Source organism: Diabrotica undecimpunctata, chromosome 1 (assembly GCF_040954645.1).
Source record: "Diabrotica undecimpunctata isolate CICGRU chromosome 1, icDiaUnde3, whole genome shotgun sequence".
NCBI lineage: Eukaryota > Metazoa > Arthropoda > Insecta > Coleoptera > Chrysomelidae > Diabrotica > Diabrotica undecimpunctata.
The window spans coordinates 2491133-2511571 of NC_092803.1; the positions used below are offsets into that span (position 1 = coordinate 2491133).

Genomic DNA, 20439 nt, shown 5'->3' on the forward strand with positions numbered 1-20439 from the left:
GCCAGTTCATTTTGCTGAATATATTTTCTAGAAAAGACAGTTAAGCTTTGATTTCACATATAGTGCCTATCTATATTCGATTTTATACGTATTTCATCCTACCAGCATTCATCAGAAAGACTGGTATTTGGGAGCATATATTGCATCTCCTTGTCGGACGTCTGTGGCAGTGGGAAATTCTGGAGTGTTTTCATAAATTTTTACCTTAGCTTTTGCTTGTCTGTATATATTTGCTAAAGTTTCTATGTACGGTTTGTCAATGCGTTGGTTGGTCAAAGCTTCTATGCTAAGCTAACTGCCTTGGGATATATAAAATCGAAAGCCTTCTCAAAATCTATGAAGGTTAATGCTAGCGGTATTTCATATTCTTTAGCTCTACTCATTACTTCTCGAAGCGTATGGATATGATCCAGGGTACTGAAACCACTTTTAAAGTCAGCTTGCTCTCTTTGGCTGTGCAGCATCTAATGCATTTGTTAATCTGTTGTTGATAATCTTTATGAATATCTTCTATATAATTGGTAGCAGACTTAAAAATCTATATTTTTTGATATCTCTTTGCTATTTTTCTTATGAATGAGAATTATGTTGCTGTATTGCAGTGATCTGATATGCATCTCGATCTTAGGTAGTTCGTAAATATGCCTACTAAGATTTTCCAGGTTTTTTTGCCAGAGTATTAAAGCACTTCCACTGTTATGCCATATATTCCAGCTGCTTTACCCCTTTTCATTTGTGTAATTGCCAATTCTACTTCTTCCGGAAGAAACTCTAGTACCTACTTCTTTTTGGTTACTGATTTCTTCTTCTAGTGTTTCAGGGTCTTTGTATAGTTCGCTGTAGAATTTAATCACGAGTTGTATTATTTAATTTGTCTGTAATTTTGGCGTTCTCGTTTGTTAGAGCAACGATTTACTTCTTCCCAATGATTAATGCTTCTTTCTTGGTTTCTTATAGTCTTTCATTGTACCTACTTTTTTATGTCTTCCTTATTGTCTTACAAAGTTCTGTGTATTCTATTCTCTGTATGTTGCTACTTGCTTTCATTTCTCTTTATTGTTTTAGCACTTAGTTTCATTAGTTCATATGTTTTTTCTCTGGCACTATCAAGGATGATTTCCATTCATTGAGAGCTGTTGATTTGGTTATGTAATCTTTTATCAATTGTCCTTTGGTAGTGATCTGAGTTTTTTTAGATTGTTAATATTTATACTGGTTATTATTGGTTTTGTAATTAATTTTAGTCTTTCTAGTTTTAGATCTAGAATAATTTTTGTTCGGAATAATCTATGGTCGCTGCTTGTTTGAAATTTATTTATTACACTGACATCTTTTATTGTAGCAATCTTGTTGGTTATAATGAGATCAATTTCGTTCTTGTGGTTCCATTTGGTGGTATCAAAGTCCATTTTCTGTTCGATTTTTTCTTAAAGAATGTATTTGCAATAGGGATGTTTCGGTACTGCCAGCCGTTCTCTACTTTTCATTTCTCTCACCGACTCAATACTATCCCATGACATGTTCCTTACCGTCTCTCTTTCCCACTTTGGCATTAAAGTCGCCAATTAAATACTTTTATTGTTATTTAATGCTTCATGAATGGTACAGTAGAGTTCCTCTATTTCTTCGTCAGTGTGAGTAATCATTGGCGCGTATATTTGTACATTGTATCTCTTTGATAGTTGTAACGTTAAGCTAGCTAGTCTATCCGAGATACTAGTTATTTCTACTAATCTTCCTTTCCATTTCTTGTTGATTAGGGATCCAATACCGTTTGTTCTGCCCGCTACTGTCCTTCGGTAGTAGAATGTGTTTCCTGACGCTAATTACAGTAGCGTTTCATCTTTCCTTCTTACTTCGTTGATTCCTATGACGTTCCATTTTATATTTTCAGTTTCTTTTTCCAGTTTTAAATAACAATTTGGTGAAAACTGTTTGGTACATATTTCACATTCAAATGGTTTTTCACCAGTATGCACTGTCGTGTGTCTTTATAATTTTCTTTGGTAAAGTATTGACAACAAATATCCTCCTTCTCCTCATTCCCAAAGCCCTTGTCAGGGTGTGGGTGAGGACACTCTAAATATTGTTAGCTTGCTGTCTCCATTGGCTGTGATCCGTACCAGATGGATCTTTATTTAATCTTTGCATCGTGTTGGAGATCTTAATTTTGATAAACAGATATAGATGCCTCTATATTCATTAGTACTGTGTATTTAGTTTCCATTTTCTTAAATGAATTCTGAATAAACCTCGACTTTAAGTTAAAAACTCCCATAATTACATGTAAGAAAAATTTGTTTTCATAGGTGTTATATAGGTTTACGAATTGTAAGCAAAAAAAAACATTTTAAGAAATATAAATATATTTAAAAATTAAATTAAATACATCCTCTAAATTAAAAATATAAAATTGTAGGTACGCAGTAGTTATTTTTTGATATAAAAGAAAACTAATAAATTATTCTGTAAAAACTAATATCTATCTTTCAAAAATTTCTAACTAAAATAAAATACTATTAGGAAGGGAAGGTTACTCTACATGTCAATATGTTCTACTTACAAAATTCATAGTTATAATTTAAGAAGACTTTGAACTTTTTTTTGAGCTAAAACGATTTCTTCTGTTGTTTATCTGACTTCTTTTTTTTTAATTTTACCTAACTAAATATCTAAGACTTGTGTACATATACTGACAACTTTTCCACCAATGTAAAGGATCTTTATTTCGGTCCAAAATATCATCTATATATCTGTGAATCTCTATTGTAGACTTGGCAGAAGAACTTTAATATGAACTTGTTACCTTCCGATGAAACAATTTTGCCCAATGTTGACTATATAGATAACTTATTTTCGTTATGTTGTATATTATTCTTTTCTTTGAAAGCTTCTTAAAGTTGTCTCTCTTCTGATGAATAGAAGTTCGGTTCTTTATTAGAAATTGCATGAAAAAGTTCTGCTATGACGTTCTGCTTTATCTTTTCCACAGTATCAAGGTGTTTAAACTCTAGAATCTTGAAACGTGGATCTGTTGTAGGAATGTTGCCATTGCTAGGGTATCATTAAATTCAAAATCATCCATCCTTTCTTTGGGGCCTCTTTGCAATATATTAACGACCATACTGGCTATTGGTGACATCTCCCTATTGATAAGCTCCTGACAAACATTTTGTAACACACTCGTGATTATTATCACCATCGAAGCTATATATTTAGTTCTTTTAGTAACCGCCATTCTTATTTGTGGAAGAGTCTTATCCAACAAAGCAATCGTACTTCGGATACTTTCATTGTTCATAGATGACCAACAATCTGTTGTTAATAAAACGACCAACATATCTTTAGCTAATTCCTTGCAATTCCAATAGAATTGCTCATACAAACCAGATATATGAGATTTTGAAATGACTTGCCTACTGGTAATTTCGTAAAACAGATTTAAAGCCTTTTTATATTGACAAAAACCCTCATCTTCAACAATGCTGAAAGGTTCAAAAGCGATGTAAAAAATCTTTAAAAGCGTTGCATCAATTTGTCTTTTTGATTTAGCATTTAATTTTTTGGGGATACAAGCAGAATTTTTGTTTGTTATCCACAATTTGGGATCTTTGGATGTAAGGATGTACAAGCAATGGATTCACTAAAGTAAAAAGACAAACAATTGAAGACCTTGTGACCAGAAGGGGACAAGCCACAATTTCGTTAAAAATGAGTTAAAGTAGAAATCGCACGCTTTAAAACCATATTAATGTCCCAAACAGAAAATTTCAGCTATTTTCTCATAGATGGCGCCGCTGTAGTAAGTCCCGTTGCGTCATCATTACGTTATATTGCGATAGAAGGAGATTAGCCACAGTAGTAATCAAAAAGGCGGTGGAACATTCTCGAAAATTAATTCTAAAGAACAGAAGTTACCAAAGAAAACAAAACGAGTTCATTCATCCAGAAATGTTTTAGTTAAATATAGAGTCAAAATAAATGGAGATAAAGTTGAAATTTGTAAGACAAAATTTCTTCCATACACGGCATGCTTGCCATACAGTAAAAAACGTATTAAAAGACTGGTTGACCAAAATAAAGCAGGTGCTTCTACTCCAAAGTCAGATGAAAGAGGTAGGCATGGTAACAACAAGAAGAAAATACTAGAAGAACACTGTGAGAATGTTAGACAGCATATTAATTTAATACCAAAATACACAAGTTATTACAGCAGGCAAAAAAGCCCAACAAAAGTCTATCTAGATTCCGATCTGTGAATTTCCAGTTTATGCCATGATTATTATCTTAAGTGGTGCCGCCAAAATAATTTTGTGACAGTAAAACCAAGATAAATATAGGCGCATATTCTGCTCCCAGTTCAATATAGGCTTTAAGTTAACTAAGAGCGATACCTGTAAAGTATGTGATGCAATAAATATAAAAATTAATAATGAAGCTGATAAAGAAATTGCAAAAATATTGAAAATTAGTTTGGAGGTACATCAATGACGTGTGCAGGCCATGCAGGATCTAATGAAACAGGACACAGAGGAGGCTAAAGCTACGGGAAATGCAATGGTTATCAGCTTTGACCTACATTAGGCTATGTCAGTGCCAAATTTAACATTGGGAGCAGCGTTCCATTCAAGAAAGGCATGGGTTTAAAACCTCGGCATCCATGACTATTAGTGGAAAGGCCTACATGTACATGTGGCCAGAAACTAGTTTTCGAACTAATAGACCCACTGCTGATAAGCTTATAATGTACACAGATAACTGCGGCGGCCAAAAGAAAAACTTGTCTCTAATTTGTTTATGGTGACAGCTTACTGTAGAAGGCATTTTCAGTTCTATTGAGCACAAATACTTTTTACGACATACAAGATTACCTCGTGACGGTGATTTCGCAGCAATTGAAAAGTATAAGCGTCATCGGTGATCTGATTTTTTTTTTTAAAGAATTACAAAGCGAAATTACGAAAAAAAGCCATACAGATGACAAGGAAAAAATTAACTTTTCCAAAATATCAAGCCTCAAGTTTTCATCTGAACAACCTAACATAATGTATATCAAACATCTTGTAAATGAAGGCTTTAAGGCAGTTAATATTGGAAACAAAGGTTTGAGGAAGTCAATTTTACTTTCCAGAGATTTGAAATCAAAATACAGCGGGCCTATTCCACTAAACAGAAAAAAAATTGAAAATATTTCCCGGCTTATACAGTTTATTCCGCCAGCTTTCCTAAAATTTTATGAAGAAATTGGTGGTTGTTAACAGATTCTACCAGATGCTGATAAAGAACCATTGGAAGACATTGAACATTTGGACGACTTTTCAGATATTAAAAAAATTGACAACTGATTTTTTTATTGTTAAATTTTATGTTCATTTTTTAGAATATTTTTTTTTATACAAAAGGGGATAAGCCTCATATTTTTTCGAAAAATGTTCAAAAACTCAAAAATTGTTAAATAAACATTTGTGTTACTTTTATTGTGTATATTTCCATATGATTGTGGATCTTACTTACGAGAAAAATGTAATAATTAGATTTCAGGATTTGAAAATAAGTTTAAAATGATGTTTTCTCCAAAATATTGTTTGGTGGCATGTCCCCTTCTGGTCCCAAGGTTTTCAATTGTCTTATTTATCACTTTTAAAGAGGTAAATACTGTTTACCAATATTTGATTTTTATTTGATTAATCTAAACCAATCATCAAATTTTTTTTTCTTCGTGAAATATTTCCAATTTAGGATGTTTCCGTAATTATTTTTTGTTAATTAGAAACTGTAGTTTTATAGAGCATCACTATTTTGCAATTTGTTTTGTGGCATCTGCAGCGGAAAAAAACACGGGTGTGAGAAGTTACACTTCTATACACGCATTCGCCGTTAAAAATTTATTTGGGAGTCAATCTGCACAATCATTACATATGTAATGCTATAGACAAGACGTAGCAGAAAGAGAAACAGAATTAATAACAACTTATAACAATTAATAAACAACATTTGACCTGTAATAGGAGTATAGTAAATGAAGGATTGAATCAATATTTTGATGAAAATGTATATTTTTATTTTCATATATTTATGAAAGGAGTTGAATGCAAAAATTTTTTTACACATACTCTGCAGTAAAATCCATTGTTTATTTTTCTATTAATATAAAAATACAATACAATACACTGCAACATAATTCAATATAATAATACAATACAAATTAAAATGCAATATCCATAAGTATTTAAAAATGACAATAATGTAATAATATTAATAAAAAAGTCCTCCCCGACTGGGAATCGAACCCCGGTCTCCCGCGTGACAGGCGGGGATACTGACTACTATACTACCGACGACATGACACAAATGTATTTCAAAAATTGACAGTTCTGGATCATACAGTGATTTATTGAGATTATTATTTTGAAATACAAAAGACTAATATAATTATGAACATTTAATAAATAATACAAAACGTATCACCTAAATAATAATATTAATAAATATTTTATTATATGTGTAGTATTATATCTTTATATAATATATATAATATTAAATTATATATACAAAAGGAACATTTTTATATTCGAGAGAGGAAGAGAGAGAAAATATATCTTCTGTCTCTCTCATACTCATTATCTTACATATGTAATCTTACAAAATCATTGACGTACTTATACTGTGCCACAGCAACTGTCAAAATAAATTCTACTCAAATGCAATAAAAACTCAAACAGGTTCAATAATCAATTCCTCGAGAAATCCACGAATTCCCTCACCTAGTTCGATCGTATGAATTCGATACAACGCAACACAACAGCGATATGTGTTTTTACATCGGAATCAGAAACTTAAATTAGGTTTCTGGAATAAGTTTCCAACCTATTACCAAAAGAAGACTATTCTATACCATCCCTAGTTTTAATATTAACTTCTTTATTAAATTGCTTAATATGTAGCATTTGTAAATTTCTTCAAATCCCCTCGTATATGTATTAAATGGAATCCCCTTATATATGCATTATAATAACGAAGAATTTTTTCCACGTTTATTAGTTCGTATCTTTCAATTTAAGACCCAAATAATATTTCGTTCTTTTCACGTCGCCAAGTCGATAATAAATCATTTTATTGTTTGTTTATGTCACAGGCGCAAATTCTTCGATATTTCTTTGTTTAAACCGCCCGATATTGCGTTTTCAAATTAATAATTTACGTCTTAATTTCCGTTGTGTTTTGTTTATACTCAAAGTGCTTTGTTTATTCTAACTTATGCGATCAATTTTTAAAGATAAGTTCATGACTCTCAGTGGAGCCGCTGTCAGAGACAGTGGTTTCGGTGTTGGTCCGAATTTTCATCTAGTTCGTAATGGTTTTTCCTTATTGTTTCTTTTATCGAAATTAGTGAAGTTTTTTAGTATGTAGTAGTTCAATGTGTAGTTACAGAGGTCAGTCAATTTGTTTAAAATAAGTGGAATTTTACTCTTATGTAATATGTCCGATTTAGAAGAGTAACCACTTGTTTCGATGTTCTAAAGATTTGTGTGAACATCTGAAAAGTAAATAAGATGGTTCCCGTTAACAAGATGTGCATAAGTGCCCCCCTTCAACCTCGTTTTATTCCTGGAGCAGTTTTGCATTTGAATGTGCAAGTTTCAACTTTCAACCTCAAATAGATCCAGTTTTTCTTTGATCGTGTCCAGATAGTTCCCAGAAATATTAGTAATGTCCAGTATCCCGTTTAATCCTCAGAAGTTTCAGTGCAAAATTTTATGTGAATTAAAGGTAACATTTTGTGTTTAATTTCTATAGTAAGATAGACCTTTTCTTTTAAATAACAATAATTGCTTTCATAACAATTTAAATAAGATAATATGTATTTTATATTATAAATCAAGGCGTGGTTATGCTGTCAATCGATTTGTTCTTTGTCATCAAAATTGAATGTTGACATATGACAGCTAGCTTTAATTTGTTTTGTTGTGACATATTTTTGTTTCTGGAGAAATGGCCAAACCTGTAAGTTTTTCTTTGTATTTTTGTATTTTGCGATTATTGTTGTATCATTTTTGCACTGTCTATTTTGTAACTGTTTGTGATGACACAAAAATAAATGTTAAATTTTGTTTCTTAACATTTTGTTTATTTTTTTAACTAACCTTTTTATGAGTTTAATTTGAAAAAGATATGAAAAAGACAGTCAAGATTTGATTTCACGTACAAAGCGTCTATGTATATGTTTATACGTATTTCGCTTTAATAAAGCTCATCAGAACAGCTATTCGTAGCCGTTCTCAACGTGAAAAATAAATCTTTCCTGTCTTTAAGAAGCAACAATAAAATGGCTTCGAAACGGACGCAATAGCGACATCTGATATTAAATCCGTAAAATAGTTTCGAAACACAAACACATTTTATTGTTGCTTCTTAAAGACAGGAAATATTTATTTTTCACGTTGAGAACGGCTACGAATAGCTGTTCTGATGAGCTTTATTAAAGCGAAATACGTATAAACAGATACATAGACTGTCTTTTTCATTTTATTCAGATCTACTCTGTATGAGTACAAGAAACCAATTCGCTAAAGATTTCTGCTTAGTTGAGGATACATGTCGTGGAATGCAAATTTTAGATTCCCCATGTCTCTATTAACATCTTTATCAACGTCTGCTATTCCTTGCAATTTTTAGAAGGCTCAGATTAAGGCAGAAATCTGAATTGTGTTTCGAAACTATTTTACGGATGAAAAAGATATGTTTTGCCTTTCTGATAATTATTTCGAAAGTTACAACTAGCTGTTGTAATGGTTATAATTAGGCACCTCGAAGTGGCGCTCTTTCTAAATTACTAGAGGTGTTTCCTGTTTCTTGTTGTTTTGTTTATCCCAATAGATTCATGACCTTTTTTTTATATTTTTGTAGTTGCCCCAATTTGACCCCATGTCATTTACTTATCCACGACCCCAGCTCTCCTAACAAACCCTGAGTGCCGTTCGCACAAGTAGCGTTTATTTTGCTTGCCCTATCTTCGCCCCCATAATTTCTGTCCCCAATTTTTTACCCCTAATAGTACTACCTCATGTGGTAGGCAAAATAATTTCGTTACAAAAATAATTCCCTCACTCATGAGTTTTTTTTCCAGTGTGCACTTTCAAATGCGCTTTCAAATTACCTGCTTGACTAAACTGCTTAAAACATATTTCACACTTGTAAGGCGTTTCCCCAGTGTGCACTCTCAAATGTGTTTTCAAATGATGTACTAAACTAAACTGCTTAAAACAAATTTCACACTTATAAGGCTTTTCTCCAGTGTGTGTTTTCAAATGTCTTTTTAAATTTTTTGCTTTACTAAATTGTTTAAGACAAATCTCACACTCATAAGGTTTTTCTCCAGTGTGCAAACTCATATGCAGCTTTAAATTGATTGACCGAGAAAACTGCTTAAAACATATTTCACACTTGTAAGGCGTTTCCCCAGTGTGCACTCTCAAATGTGCTTTCAAATGAACTGCTTGACTAAACTGCTTAAAACATATTTCACACTTGTAAGGCGTTTCCCCAGTGTGCACTCTCATATGTCTTTTCAAATGATGTACTAAACTAAACTGCTTAAAACAAATTTCACACTTATAAGGCTTTTCTCTAGTCTGTGTTTTCAAATGTCTTTTTAAATTATTTGCTTTACTAAATTGTTTAAGACAAATCTCACACTTGTAACGTGTTTCTCTAGTGTGTACTCTAGAATGTGTTTTTAAAGTACCTGCTTGACTAAACTGCTTAAAACATATTTCACACTTGTAAGGCGTTTCCCCAGTGTGCACTCTCAAATGTGTTTTCAAATGACTTGCATGACTAAACTCTTTAAAACAAATCTCACACTTCTGAGATTTTTCTTCAGTGTGTACTCTCGAATGTGATTTCAAATGACTTGCTTGGCTAAACTGTTTAGAACAAATTTTGCACTTGTATGATCTTTGTCCAACCACAATTTTCATATTTTGATGTAATGTTTTTACTTCATCATTTTGACTCATATAATTTCCTTCATAAGATGAATGTTCAATTAATGTCTCCATAATTTCCATTTTGTTTTCCTCTTGGAGATAAGCTAAAATACAAACTGACTATAACATAAATATTTGGATATAACAGAAAATATATTTAAAAATAATGCTGTAGAAATGAAAAAAAAAACAGATATACGATAAAATGCGTTAGGCTTTCACGGCCATCGTCTAACTTGTTAAACTGTTTGTTCGGGCTGTTAGGCCGTTGTCTTCTGAGATTAGTTCTCGACGTTTCGTAAACACTACACAGCTTACAAGCGAATCAGTAACAACTCCAGAAGATGCCAACCCCTAGTGTTGGCGAAACGTCGAGAACTAATCTCAGAAGACAACGGCCTCACAGCCCGAATAAACAGTTTAACAAGTTAGATATACGATAATCAAATTTTAATTGAAGCATAATCAAATTTAAGACAGTAGAAGTAAATGATATAAATATTTTAGAAGCTTGTTTTTCTGTCTGTGAATGCCAAAAAACCAATTTATAACCAATAAACCTATAGGTTTACCCCTAGTAGGGCCAAGCCGTGCCGGGGTGTGTGCCACCCGGGCGGTGCTCGCTTGGGGGCGGCAAAACTTACCCATAAATATAAATATCAAAAAAATAAAATCAAAAGGACAAGCAAGCAAGTGCCAAAAATAACTGGCCAAATAGTTGCTACTAAGAAATTAGCGTGGCCTTTCCATGTGATGTATAATATACATTAATATAATAAAAACAATAGTACCAAAATTGTGCGTAGCTGGCGCTGACCGATGCTATTACATGCAATGGTGGCGGCGTTAGACATCCCCGATATTTTCGGGATTTCCCGAAAATTTTGATGATTTTTCTAAAACTGTAAAGGTTCGAGAACATTTTTTAGAATTCTGCGAAGTTAGCAACACTACTGTTCAAGGTTTAACTGACAAAAAAAATCTTAGATATTAATCCCAGAGCCTTTTTTGTCCCTTGTGCGGCACACAGCCTTAATTTAATCGTGAATGATGCAGCAAAGAGCCCGCTTCAAGTTACCAATTTTTTCAGTATTATTCAGGAACTATACCGGGCGGTGTAGTGATAAAAAAAAAATATACCTGCAGGCAACAACCACTGTCAGATTACATACTAAAAGTAATCGCATAAAAATAGAACGGGGGGTTAGACAAGGAGACCCAATGTCACCTAAACTTTTTAATACGGTGCTAGAACATGCTTTTAAGAATTTGGATTGGATGACAAAGGGAATAAAAATAGATGGAGAATATCTAAACAACTTACGTTTCGCCGATGATATACTTATAATAGCTGAAGATCTAGGTATGGCAAGAGAGATGGTACAGGAACTCGTTGTGGCAACAGAAAGTGTAGGTTTAAATATAAATATCTCGAAAACAAAAATAATGACCAATTTGGTACCCAACCAGAACATCAGTATTGATGGAAAAGAAATAGAACTAGTAGATAGATATAAATACCTGGGACATGAAATTATGATTGGCAGGGATAACCAGACTCATGAACTGAAGAGAAGAATCGGCCTTGGGTGGGCAGCATTTAGAAAACTGAGAGAAACTTTTAAAAATGAGCTGCCCACATGCCTAAAGAGAAAGGTATTTGATCAGTGCGTCCTCCCAGTCTTGACGTACGGAGCAGAAACACTTACCTTAACAAAAGCAGCAGCTACCAAACTGAGAGTCACGCAGAGAAGAATGGAGCGGTCCATGTTAGGAATAACTCTGCGAGACAGAATAACCAACGAAGACATCAGGAGAAGAACCGGGGTGACTGGCATCATCGAGAAGATAGCCAGACTAAAATGGAGATGGGCAGGACACATAGCCAGAATGACAGATGGGCGATGGACAAAGAGGTTATTGGAATGGAGGCCAAGGGAAGACAAGAGAAGCGTCGGTCGACCACCTACAAGATGGACTCACGATTTAAGAGGACTCGATAAAAACTGGATGAGAGCGGCGCAAGATAGACGGGGTTGGAAACATGAGGAAGAGGCCTATGTTCAGCAGTGGACTCTTGAGGCTGGATGATGATACCGGGTGGTGAACCGCCTAACGGGCCATAGAAAATTCAATGGGAAATTTTAAATTGTTGAATTCCTGCTTCTCTAATTATTTTACATCAAAAGTCATAAGAAACTATTTGTAGAGGACTGAAATATGTATTAAAAACAAATGTTAAAATTATTGTTCTACGAATTAAATGTATTCCAAAATTTTGTAAAAATATAATACATTTTTCAAGCCACCCCTTAAATTCAGGCCACACGAGGTACAAGAATGTGTATGACATGTTGCGTTTGGTCATATTGATGATTCTAATATTTGACAATATTTGAATTGTCAATATTTTTATAAATACTACTACTAGTGTAGTGTTGTTTACAAAGCAATAAAATTGATGAAATCTATTCAGTACATATGAACGGAATTTATTCGTTTTCAAAATTTTTAACGCCGTAGAATTATGAATATTAAACTGTTCTGCAATGGTCCGAGAACTTATTCTAGGATTTTCTACAACTGCTGCATTTCTACAAACTCTACATTTATTTCATTTTGTTTTTCTAAATTTTTTGGTACCTCAGCAATATTGTTAATGCAGGTACAATTAGAAATCACGGTCCCATTAGTTACAAAATTTTGTAAAATCCTTTGAATTGTTGAATGACTTTGAATTGGTCTATTGGAATATCTTACGCTAAATAAAGAACTGACAATTCGCGCACTATTGCCTGAATAAAACGTTTTTATTATTGCTAGTTTCTCCTCAACTGAGTACATTTTTTAATCAACTTTATTGTTTTTTAAACAATAAATCACAAAATTAAAATTTTGGAAATTCAAATATTGTCAAATATTAGAAACACAAATATGACAACAAGTAGAACAATTTTAATATTTGTTTTTAATACATATTTCAGTACTCTACAAATAGTTTCTTATGACTTTTGATGTAAAATAATTAGGGAAGCAGGAATTCAACAATTCAGAATTTCCCATTGAATTTCCTATGGCCCGTTTGACAATTCACCACCCTGTATGTCTTTTTTTCGGCACCAACATATCGATGAAATATTCTTTTAAAAGAAGTGCCTAGGATAACGGTAAAACCACTCTCTGATACCCGGTGGGAGAGTCGAATTGATGACGTAGAGAGTCTTAGGTATGAATTGGAAAAAGTTTATGATGCACTGTTCGCCCTTTATAATGATACATCTAGAGATAATGACACAAGGAATACTGCAAGTTCCCTGATTAGTAAAAAAAATCATTTAAATTTATATGTTCCTTAGTTGTTTGGTACAATATTTTATTAAAAATAAATGTAGTTAGTTGGCGAAGACAATACAACTCTGAACTATACAAAATATACCAGGATCCGGATATTATAACATTCATTAAAATAGGACGGCTGCGTTGGATAGGACATGTAGAGAGAATGGAAGAAGGCGAAATACTAAACAAAATATTCAAACAGATGCCAGTAGGAAAAAGAACAAGATATATATACAAGGATTTCCACAGTTTTCACTGTATTCCTTCACTCAACCGTTTTCTCCAATTTTTCCTGTTTAGCCAGTCCCCTTCCTGTAGGTTTCTTCTACTCATTGCTTCGTCCACCTCATCTCTGAAAGATCTTCGGGGTCTGCCTCTCTTTCTTCTTCCTATCGGGCTCCACTCTGTTATTCTATTTATCCAGCGATTTTGGTCTGCTCTTCTGACATGTCCGTACCATGTTAATCTCTTTTGTTCGATGTAGTCTATTATGTCGGAGTTCATTCCCATTCTCCTCTTAATCTCCATGTTATTTATTCTGTCTCTTCTTGTTACTCTGCAGCTTCTCCTTAGGAATTCCATCTCTGTTGCTCTTATTTTGTTTTTGGTTTTCTTATTTATTGTCCAATTTTCACACCCATAGGTGAGGATACTTCTTGTCATGGTATTATATATTTTTTTCTTTGTTTTCATGCTGATGTTCTTATCCCATAGTACCGGGTTCAATTTTCGTATGCAGTCTCTTGTTTGTCCTAGTCTATTTTTTATCTCTTCCTCCGTTGTTCCTTTGTTTGATATTATGAAACCTAAATACTTATACTTGTCTGTTCCTTTGATTTGTTTACCTTCGTCTATTTCCAGCTGTTTTATTTCTGTATTCTCCGTTGTTAGGTATTCAGTTTTCTTTAGGTTTATTTCCATCCCATTCTTTGTATATTCCTGCTCCAGTTTTCTCATCATAAAACTGAGGTCATCCTCGTCTTGTGCGATCACTATTTGGTCGTCGGCAAAACTTAGCGTATATAGATATTCGTTCCTTACTGGTATACCCATTCCTTCGCACTTTCTTTTCCATGGTTTCAGGGTTTTTTCCAGGAATATTTTGAACAGGGTGGGGGATGTGGAGCAACCCTGTAGTAGTCCCTTTGTCGTCTTAAATGGCCTGCATATTCTATTGCCCGTTTTGATAGCTACTTCGTTATTCTTGTAGAGTGCTTTTACCGCGTTTATTAATCTTCGTGGAACTTCGATGTCTTCCATTGCTCCCCATAGCTTGGTTCTAGGTATTGAGTCATATGCCTTCTTAAGATCAACAAAAGCCAGATGGACGGATCTATTTTTGGCCATTCTTTTTCCTATTAGTTGTTCGGCCGTGTAAATGTGATCTAAGCATGCTTTCCCCGCCGTGAAACCTGCCTGGTCTTCTCCGATTTTATCTTGTATATATATTTCTAATTTTTCCTTTATGGTCTTTCCATACAGTCTGCCTATAGACGATATAATGCTGATTCCCCGATAGTTTTCGCAGTTTTTTCTATTTCCTTTCTTGTATATTGATGTCATATATGCTTGGGTCCATTCTGCCGGTAAGTCTTCTCCATTCAGTGCTCTCTCAAACATTTTATGTATCATACGGAATAACTTTTCCGATCCGTTTTTTATCAATTCATTTGGTATTCCGCCGGGACCTTCTGCTTTTTTATTCTTTAAAGTTCTGATCGTTCTTTTTACCTCAGCTAGGCTTAATTCGATTTCGTCATGTGTGTAGATTTCTATTCCGTCTATTTCTGATTGTTTGAATTCGGGGCGGTCTTCGGTTAGCAATTTTTTATAGTATTCTTGCCATTCGTTTTCTTTGATTTGACCGATCTTGATTTTCTCTGTCTTATTTCTTTGGAGCGACTTTAAGATGCGCCATGACTCTGAATTTCTCGTTCCTCCTATGTGCTGTTCTATCTCTGTGCATGTTTTTTCCCATCTCTCATTTTTTTCATTTGCTACTTTTCTTTTCACTTCTTTATTTTTTTTTCTGTATAGTTCCAAGTCCTCATAGTTTTTTGTGTTCAGGTATTTTATATGAAGTTCTTTTTTCTCTTTTATGCATGTTAGTGTGTTTTCGGTTAATTTCGTAGTTTGTTGGGTGTATTTTTGGTCCACTTCTCCAAGAGCTTCTAGGGCTGCTGTCTTCATGCAGGTTTTTATGTGTTCGTATGTTTGTTCTAATGATTCATACCGAAACTCTTCTAGCTTTTGGTCCAATCTTCGCTTATATAGGTCTTTTATTGAGTCTTCTTCTAATAAATTGATTTTGAATTTCTTTTCTTGTGTTGAGCACGTATTGACAGGTGTAGCCGGAGCCGTAACTTGGTCAGACTCTCCCTGGGTCGGTTTCTGTTGGGTCCATATGAAGGGGAATTCCATCCAAGCGATTACTAGTTTGTGATCTGTGCCGCATTCTGCGCCTCGCTTTACTCTCACGTCTTTTATTTTTATCGAGCTTTCGTGGTTTACTATAACATAATCAATAATAGACCTCAATTTTCTTGTTTCTTGTGTCCAAGTGTATTTGTGTATGTCTTTATGTTTGTAGAAGCCGTTTGTGATCTTTAAGTTGTTTATTTCGCATAGCTCAATCAATCTCTCCCCGTTATCGTTCATTATATCTTCTCCAAATCTACCAACTGTTCTGTTCTGTTCAAAAGAACAAGAGAAAGACCGAAACTGAGATACTTAGAACAAATAGAAAATGATATAACAACCTTAAAAATAAAAAACTGGAGAAAAAAAGCACGAAACAGATCAGAATGGAGAAAAATCCTGGAAAAGGCCAAAACCCAAAAAGGGTTGTCGAGCCAGTGATGATGATGATGATGATGATGATGATGATGTAGTTAGCAAAATCTGACGTTATTTTAGCAGAAGCTGTACAAATGTTAAATGAATTAAAATATTTTTAAAAGACATGAGATCCGACAATGGGTTTATAAATTTGTTCAATGAAGCTAAAAAAATAGCTCAAATTTTTTCAAATCAAAATTTTTATTTTTCATAAGAAAACATATTTTGTATAACTCTGGCAACCAGTTGCCAGATTGGGGTATTTCCCCCCACTTTTGGGGTAATTTTAAAGGTTCTGGGGGAATTTTTATAAGCTGAAATGGATGGGGGATTTTTTGGGGGAAAAATTGCGACGGATTTTAATCTGTGAATTAAAGTCACATTGGATGGAGAATATAGCCAAACGGAAGGCTAAGAAATTTGGGAATTATTGAGTTAATAAAAGAACAAATGGGATTCAGAACCTTGTCATCCCAATTCTACACATAATCAATGCCGTCCGATTTTCTAATATTGTTTTTTAAAATTTTATTTTATTTTTTATATTTAAGTGACATCACTGGTGACACCTGTTTTTATAAATAGTGAAGTAAACTTATTCTCATTGTTTTAGTACGAAAAATTATTCTAATTCATTGTTTTAGTATAAATAGTATAAAAAATTATAGTACAGTCTGTTCCAGTCTACAGTCTTTTCAAATTTATAAAAATTGTAATTATGCGACAAAATTTTACGTTTGGGGGATTTGAACTTAAATTTGGGGGAATTTCAGTTTCTAAAAGGGGGATTTAGAAAATCACATCTGGCAACTCTAAGAATTACCCTTCTTGACCATAAGAAACAGTTGTCATTTCTTGTTGTTTTATGGTAAATAATGGCAGTGGCTTTTAAAAATAAGACTGATTTTAAATTGAAATTAGATAAAAAAGAACGTTTTCCAGAGAATAAAAATCATTGTACAATCATCAGTAAGTGAAGCAGAATTGATTTATATAAATTTCATCTCTACAGACATTGTTCCGTCTTACTACACAAGTACCAAAACGGGGTAATATTTGGCATAAATATTGTATAAAAAGATTTATCTTTTTCTGTGGGTCGTAATTGTCTCATAATATGTCCTAAATTAAATTTAAGATCAAAATTATATTAACTGCTAAAGGCATTCTTATTTACACTACTTCTAAGTATGGGGGAAGAGGACTTATATATTGTTACTAACCTTTTTCAGTTTTTAGATTGTCTTCAAACAGGATAAGTTTATTTCCATGTTGTTTTATTTCAGTATTTATGGGACATTCCTTTAAGTATAAATAATCAGAAGTGTCATCTGTACTTTGCCTATTGGATTCCTCGTGAATTTCATATTTAAAGCCATCCAAAAGAGCATCATCCAAGTCATTGTACTTTATTTCTACTTTACAAGTTTCCTCGCTAATTTCTTGTTTTATTTCCATTTGATTAGATTTATCTTTTTCTGTGGATCGTAATTGTCTCGTATGTCCTAGTCCTAAATTAAATTTAAGATCAAAATTATATTAACTGGTAAAGACATTCCGATTTATATTACTTCTAAGTATAGGGGAAGGGGACTTATATATTGTTACTAACCTTTTTCAGTTTTTATATTGGCTTCAAATGGGATAAGTTTATTTCCATGTTGTTTTATTTCAGTATTTATAGGACATTCCTTTAAGTTTAAATAATCAGTAGTGTCATGTATACTTTGCCTATTGGATTCCTCGTGAATATCATATTTAAAGCCATTAAACTCATTGTATTCTGTTTCTACTTTACAAGTTTCCTCGCTAATTTCTTGTTTTACTTCCATTAGATAAGATTTATATTTTTCTGTGGGTCGTAATTGTCTCGTATGTCCTAGTCCTAAATTTAATTTAAGATTAAAATTATATTAACTGGTAAATACATTCCTATTTATATTACTTCTAAGTATATGGGAAGGGGACATATATTGTTACTAACCTTTTTCAGTATTTAGATTGTCTTCAAACAGGATAAGTTTATTTCCATGTTGTTTTATTTCAGTATTTATGGGACATTCCTTTAAGTCTAAATAATCAGAAGTGTCATGTGTACTTTGCCTATTGGATTCCTCGTAAATTTCATATTTAAAGCCATCGAAAAGAGCATCATCCAACTCGTTGTACTCTGTTTCCACTTTACAAGTTTCCTCGCTAATTTCTTGTTTTACTTCCATTCGATTACACTTGCTTTCATGTACTTCAATAATTTTACAGCCAGAAAGTGAAAATCCAAAATTCTTTATTCTACAACCATAGGTAAATAATAATAATAAATAATAATTGAATTTTCGTACAATGAACATAACCTATTATATATTTGACGTTAAATGTAAGCCATTGTAAGCTTAATATACGTCTGTGTTGCCATATACTTAATTATTTCATACACTCACATATACAATTAGGGGCAAGATTTATATTATATATTATATATTTATATTATATGAAATGAAAATCTTCTACAACGTGTTATTCTTCTGAGGCAAAAAAGATACCATATTGCTCTTTTTGTAATTTTAAAAATAACATTAGATTGGGCAGCTGTACTAGAACCGCAAAAAAAAGACCATATCGAAGATGAGACTCAAACAAAGAAAAATATGTTATTTTGGAAGATGCTAAATTGATTTCCTTCAAAACAGATCTTATTGCATAGCAGGCTGAGACTAGTTTCTTACTTAACAAATCGATATAAAGGAACCATTTAAGGTTTTTGGCTGTAAAAATACCATGACAATTTACAGAGTCAATGATACTGATCCTACTGTTATTAAGAAGCAAGGGTTGAAGAGCTCCTTTACATGATAATGCTACTGTCTTATTCGCGTTAAAAGAAAGTCAATTAGAGTCGGACCAGGTTTTTATTTTAAGTTGATCGCAAGTTATAATTGCATGAAGAGTTACAATATTAGAGTTCCTCCAGATAATACTAGTATAATCAGCAAAAAGAAAAAAATTTCCATCGATTTTTAAGTTTGTGATGTCATTTATAAAGACAAGGAAAAGTAGAGGACTCAGTACTGAACATTGTGGTACTCCACATACAATGCTTTTGTGACTGGAATCAGTATCATTTGCTCTATTTGTTTCCTATTTCTCAAGCAAGATTGGAACCAATTCAAAGAAATACCTTGAATGCTGTAGAAATTTAATTTTTTTATCAAAATGTCATGATTTACACAATCAAAAGCTTTGGCATAGTCACAAAAAACAGTGGCAATGTAAAGATTATTGTTTAGTGCTTGATAGACCTCATTTAGTAGAGAAAACTTGAAAAAATGTTGTTTTCAACGAGAAAGGACATAAGTCGGGCTTTTATCAATCTTTAAATAATTTTGGATAGGACCGGTAGTAAGGTAATAGGTTTATAGTTGCAGACATTAGACTTTTTACCACTCTTATGAAGAGGAATAATAAATATTTAGGCTCTCTTTAGACATGCTATCAATATTATGAAATATGCTATGAGTATGCATTATATTTAGTATACTCTGTATGGTAAATTACATAGAAATTCGTTATAGTTACCTTGGTTCTGGTGATTTATAATAAATATTTATTGGAACAGTTCCTTTCCTCAATTTAACCCGTCCACTTGGTTGTATCATTAGATCATGCTTTCTAAAGTGTTCTGAGCAGACTGTAGCAGTTTTGGTTATTTGTTCTTGGTTTAAGCCAAACATAGACAACCACATATCCAGAAGCAGTTGATTCTTCACTGGGAACCTGCATATGATATTTCATTGAAATTAATATATTTATAGCAATTATAGTCTAGATTAGAAAAAATAAATGGGCAATACAGGATTCAGGGCACTCTAACTTAACCAAGCTTTTATATGACATTTAACATACCCTTAAATAGTGTCAAAGCTGCCAAGTCTCCAGTTTTTTCATACTCTCACATAATATTATAGAAATGCATATAAAAATTCATAGATTTTAGTTAAATTAAAGATAATAATCAAATGCATATACAATAAAATGGATTAAAATGATATAAAAAATTAATAGTATTAATTAAATTACCCTATATAACAGAAATGCATTGAAATTATATAAAAATTCATAGATTTTAGTTAAATTAAAGATAATAATGAATTTGATTTGGAAAGTGCTAATTTACAATATTTAACTGCATTTAAAGTAACAGAAAATATTTGTTTTATACTTATTTAAAACTTGTAGCTTCTCATAATACAAATTATAATTTCGTAAAAGTAACTTT

At 32.8% G+C, this 20439-nt stretch overlaps 1 protein-coding gene across 1 annotated transcript in view; it reads right to left on the minus strand.

Moving 5' to 3' along the window:
• LOC140442726 (uncharacterized) overlaps positions 1-20439 on the minus strand; it is a 33217-nt gene that overhangs the window by 12141 nt on the left and 637 nt on the right. Inside the window, exons 2-7 of the mRNA XM_072533710.1 lie at positions 19740-19937; positions 18151-18455; positions 17779-18051; positions 17390-17677; positions 9106-10093; positions 3050-3485 (exon numbers count right to left, since the gene is read on the minus strand). Coding sequence (XP_072389811.1) covers positions 3050-3485; positions 9106-10093; positions 17390-17677; positions 17779-18051; positions 18151-18455; positions 19740-19937 — 2488 coding nt within the window. The remainder of the gene's footprint in view (positions 1-3049; positions 3486-9105; positions 10094-17389; positions 17678-17778; positions 18052-18150; positions 18456-19739; positions 19938-20439) is intronic.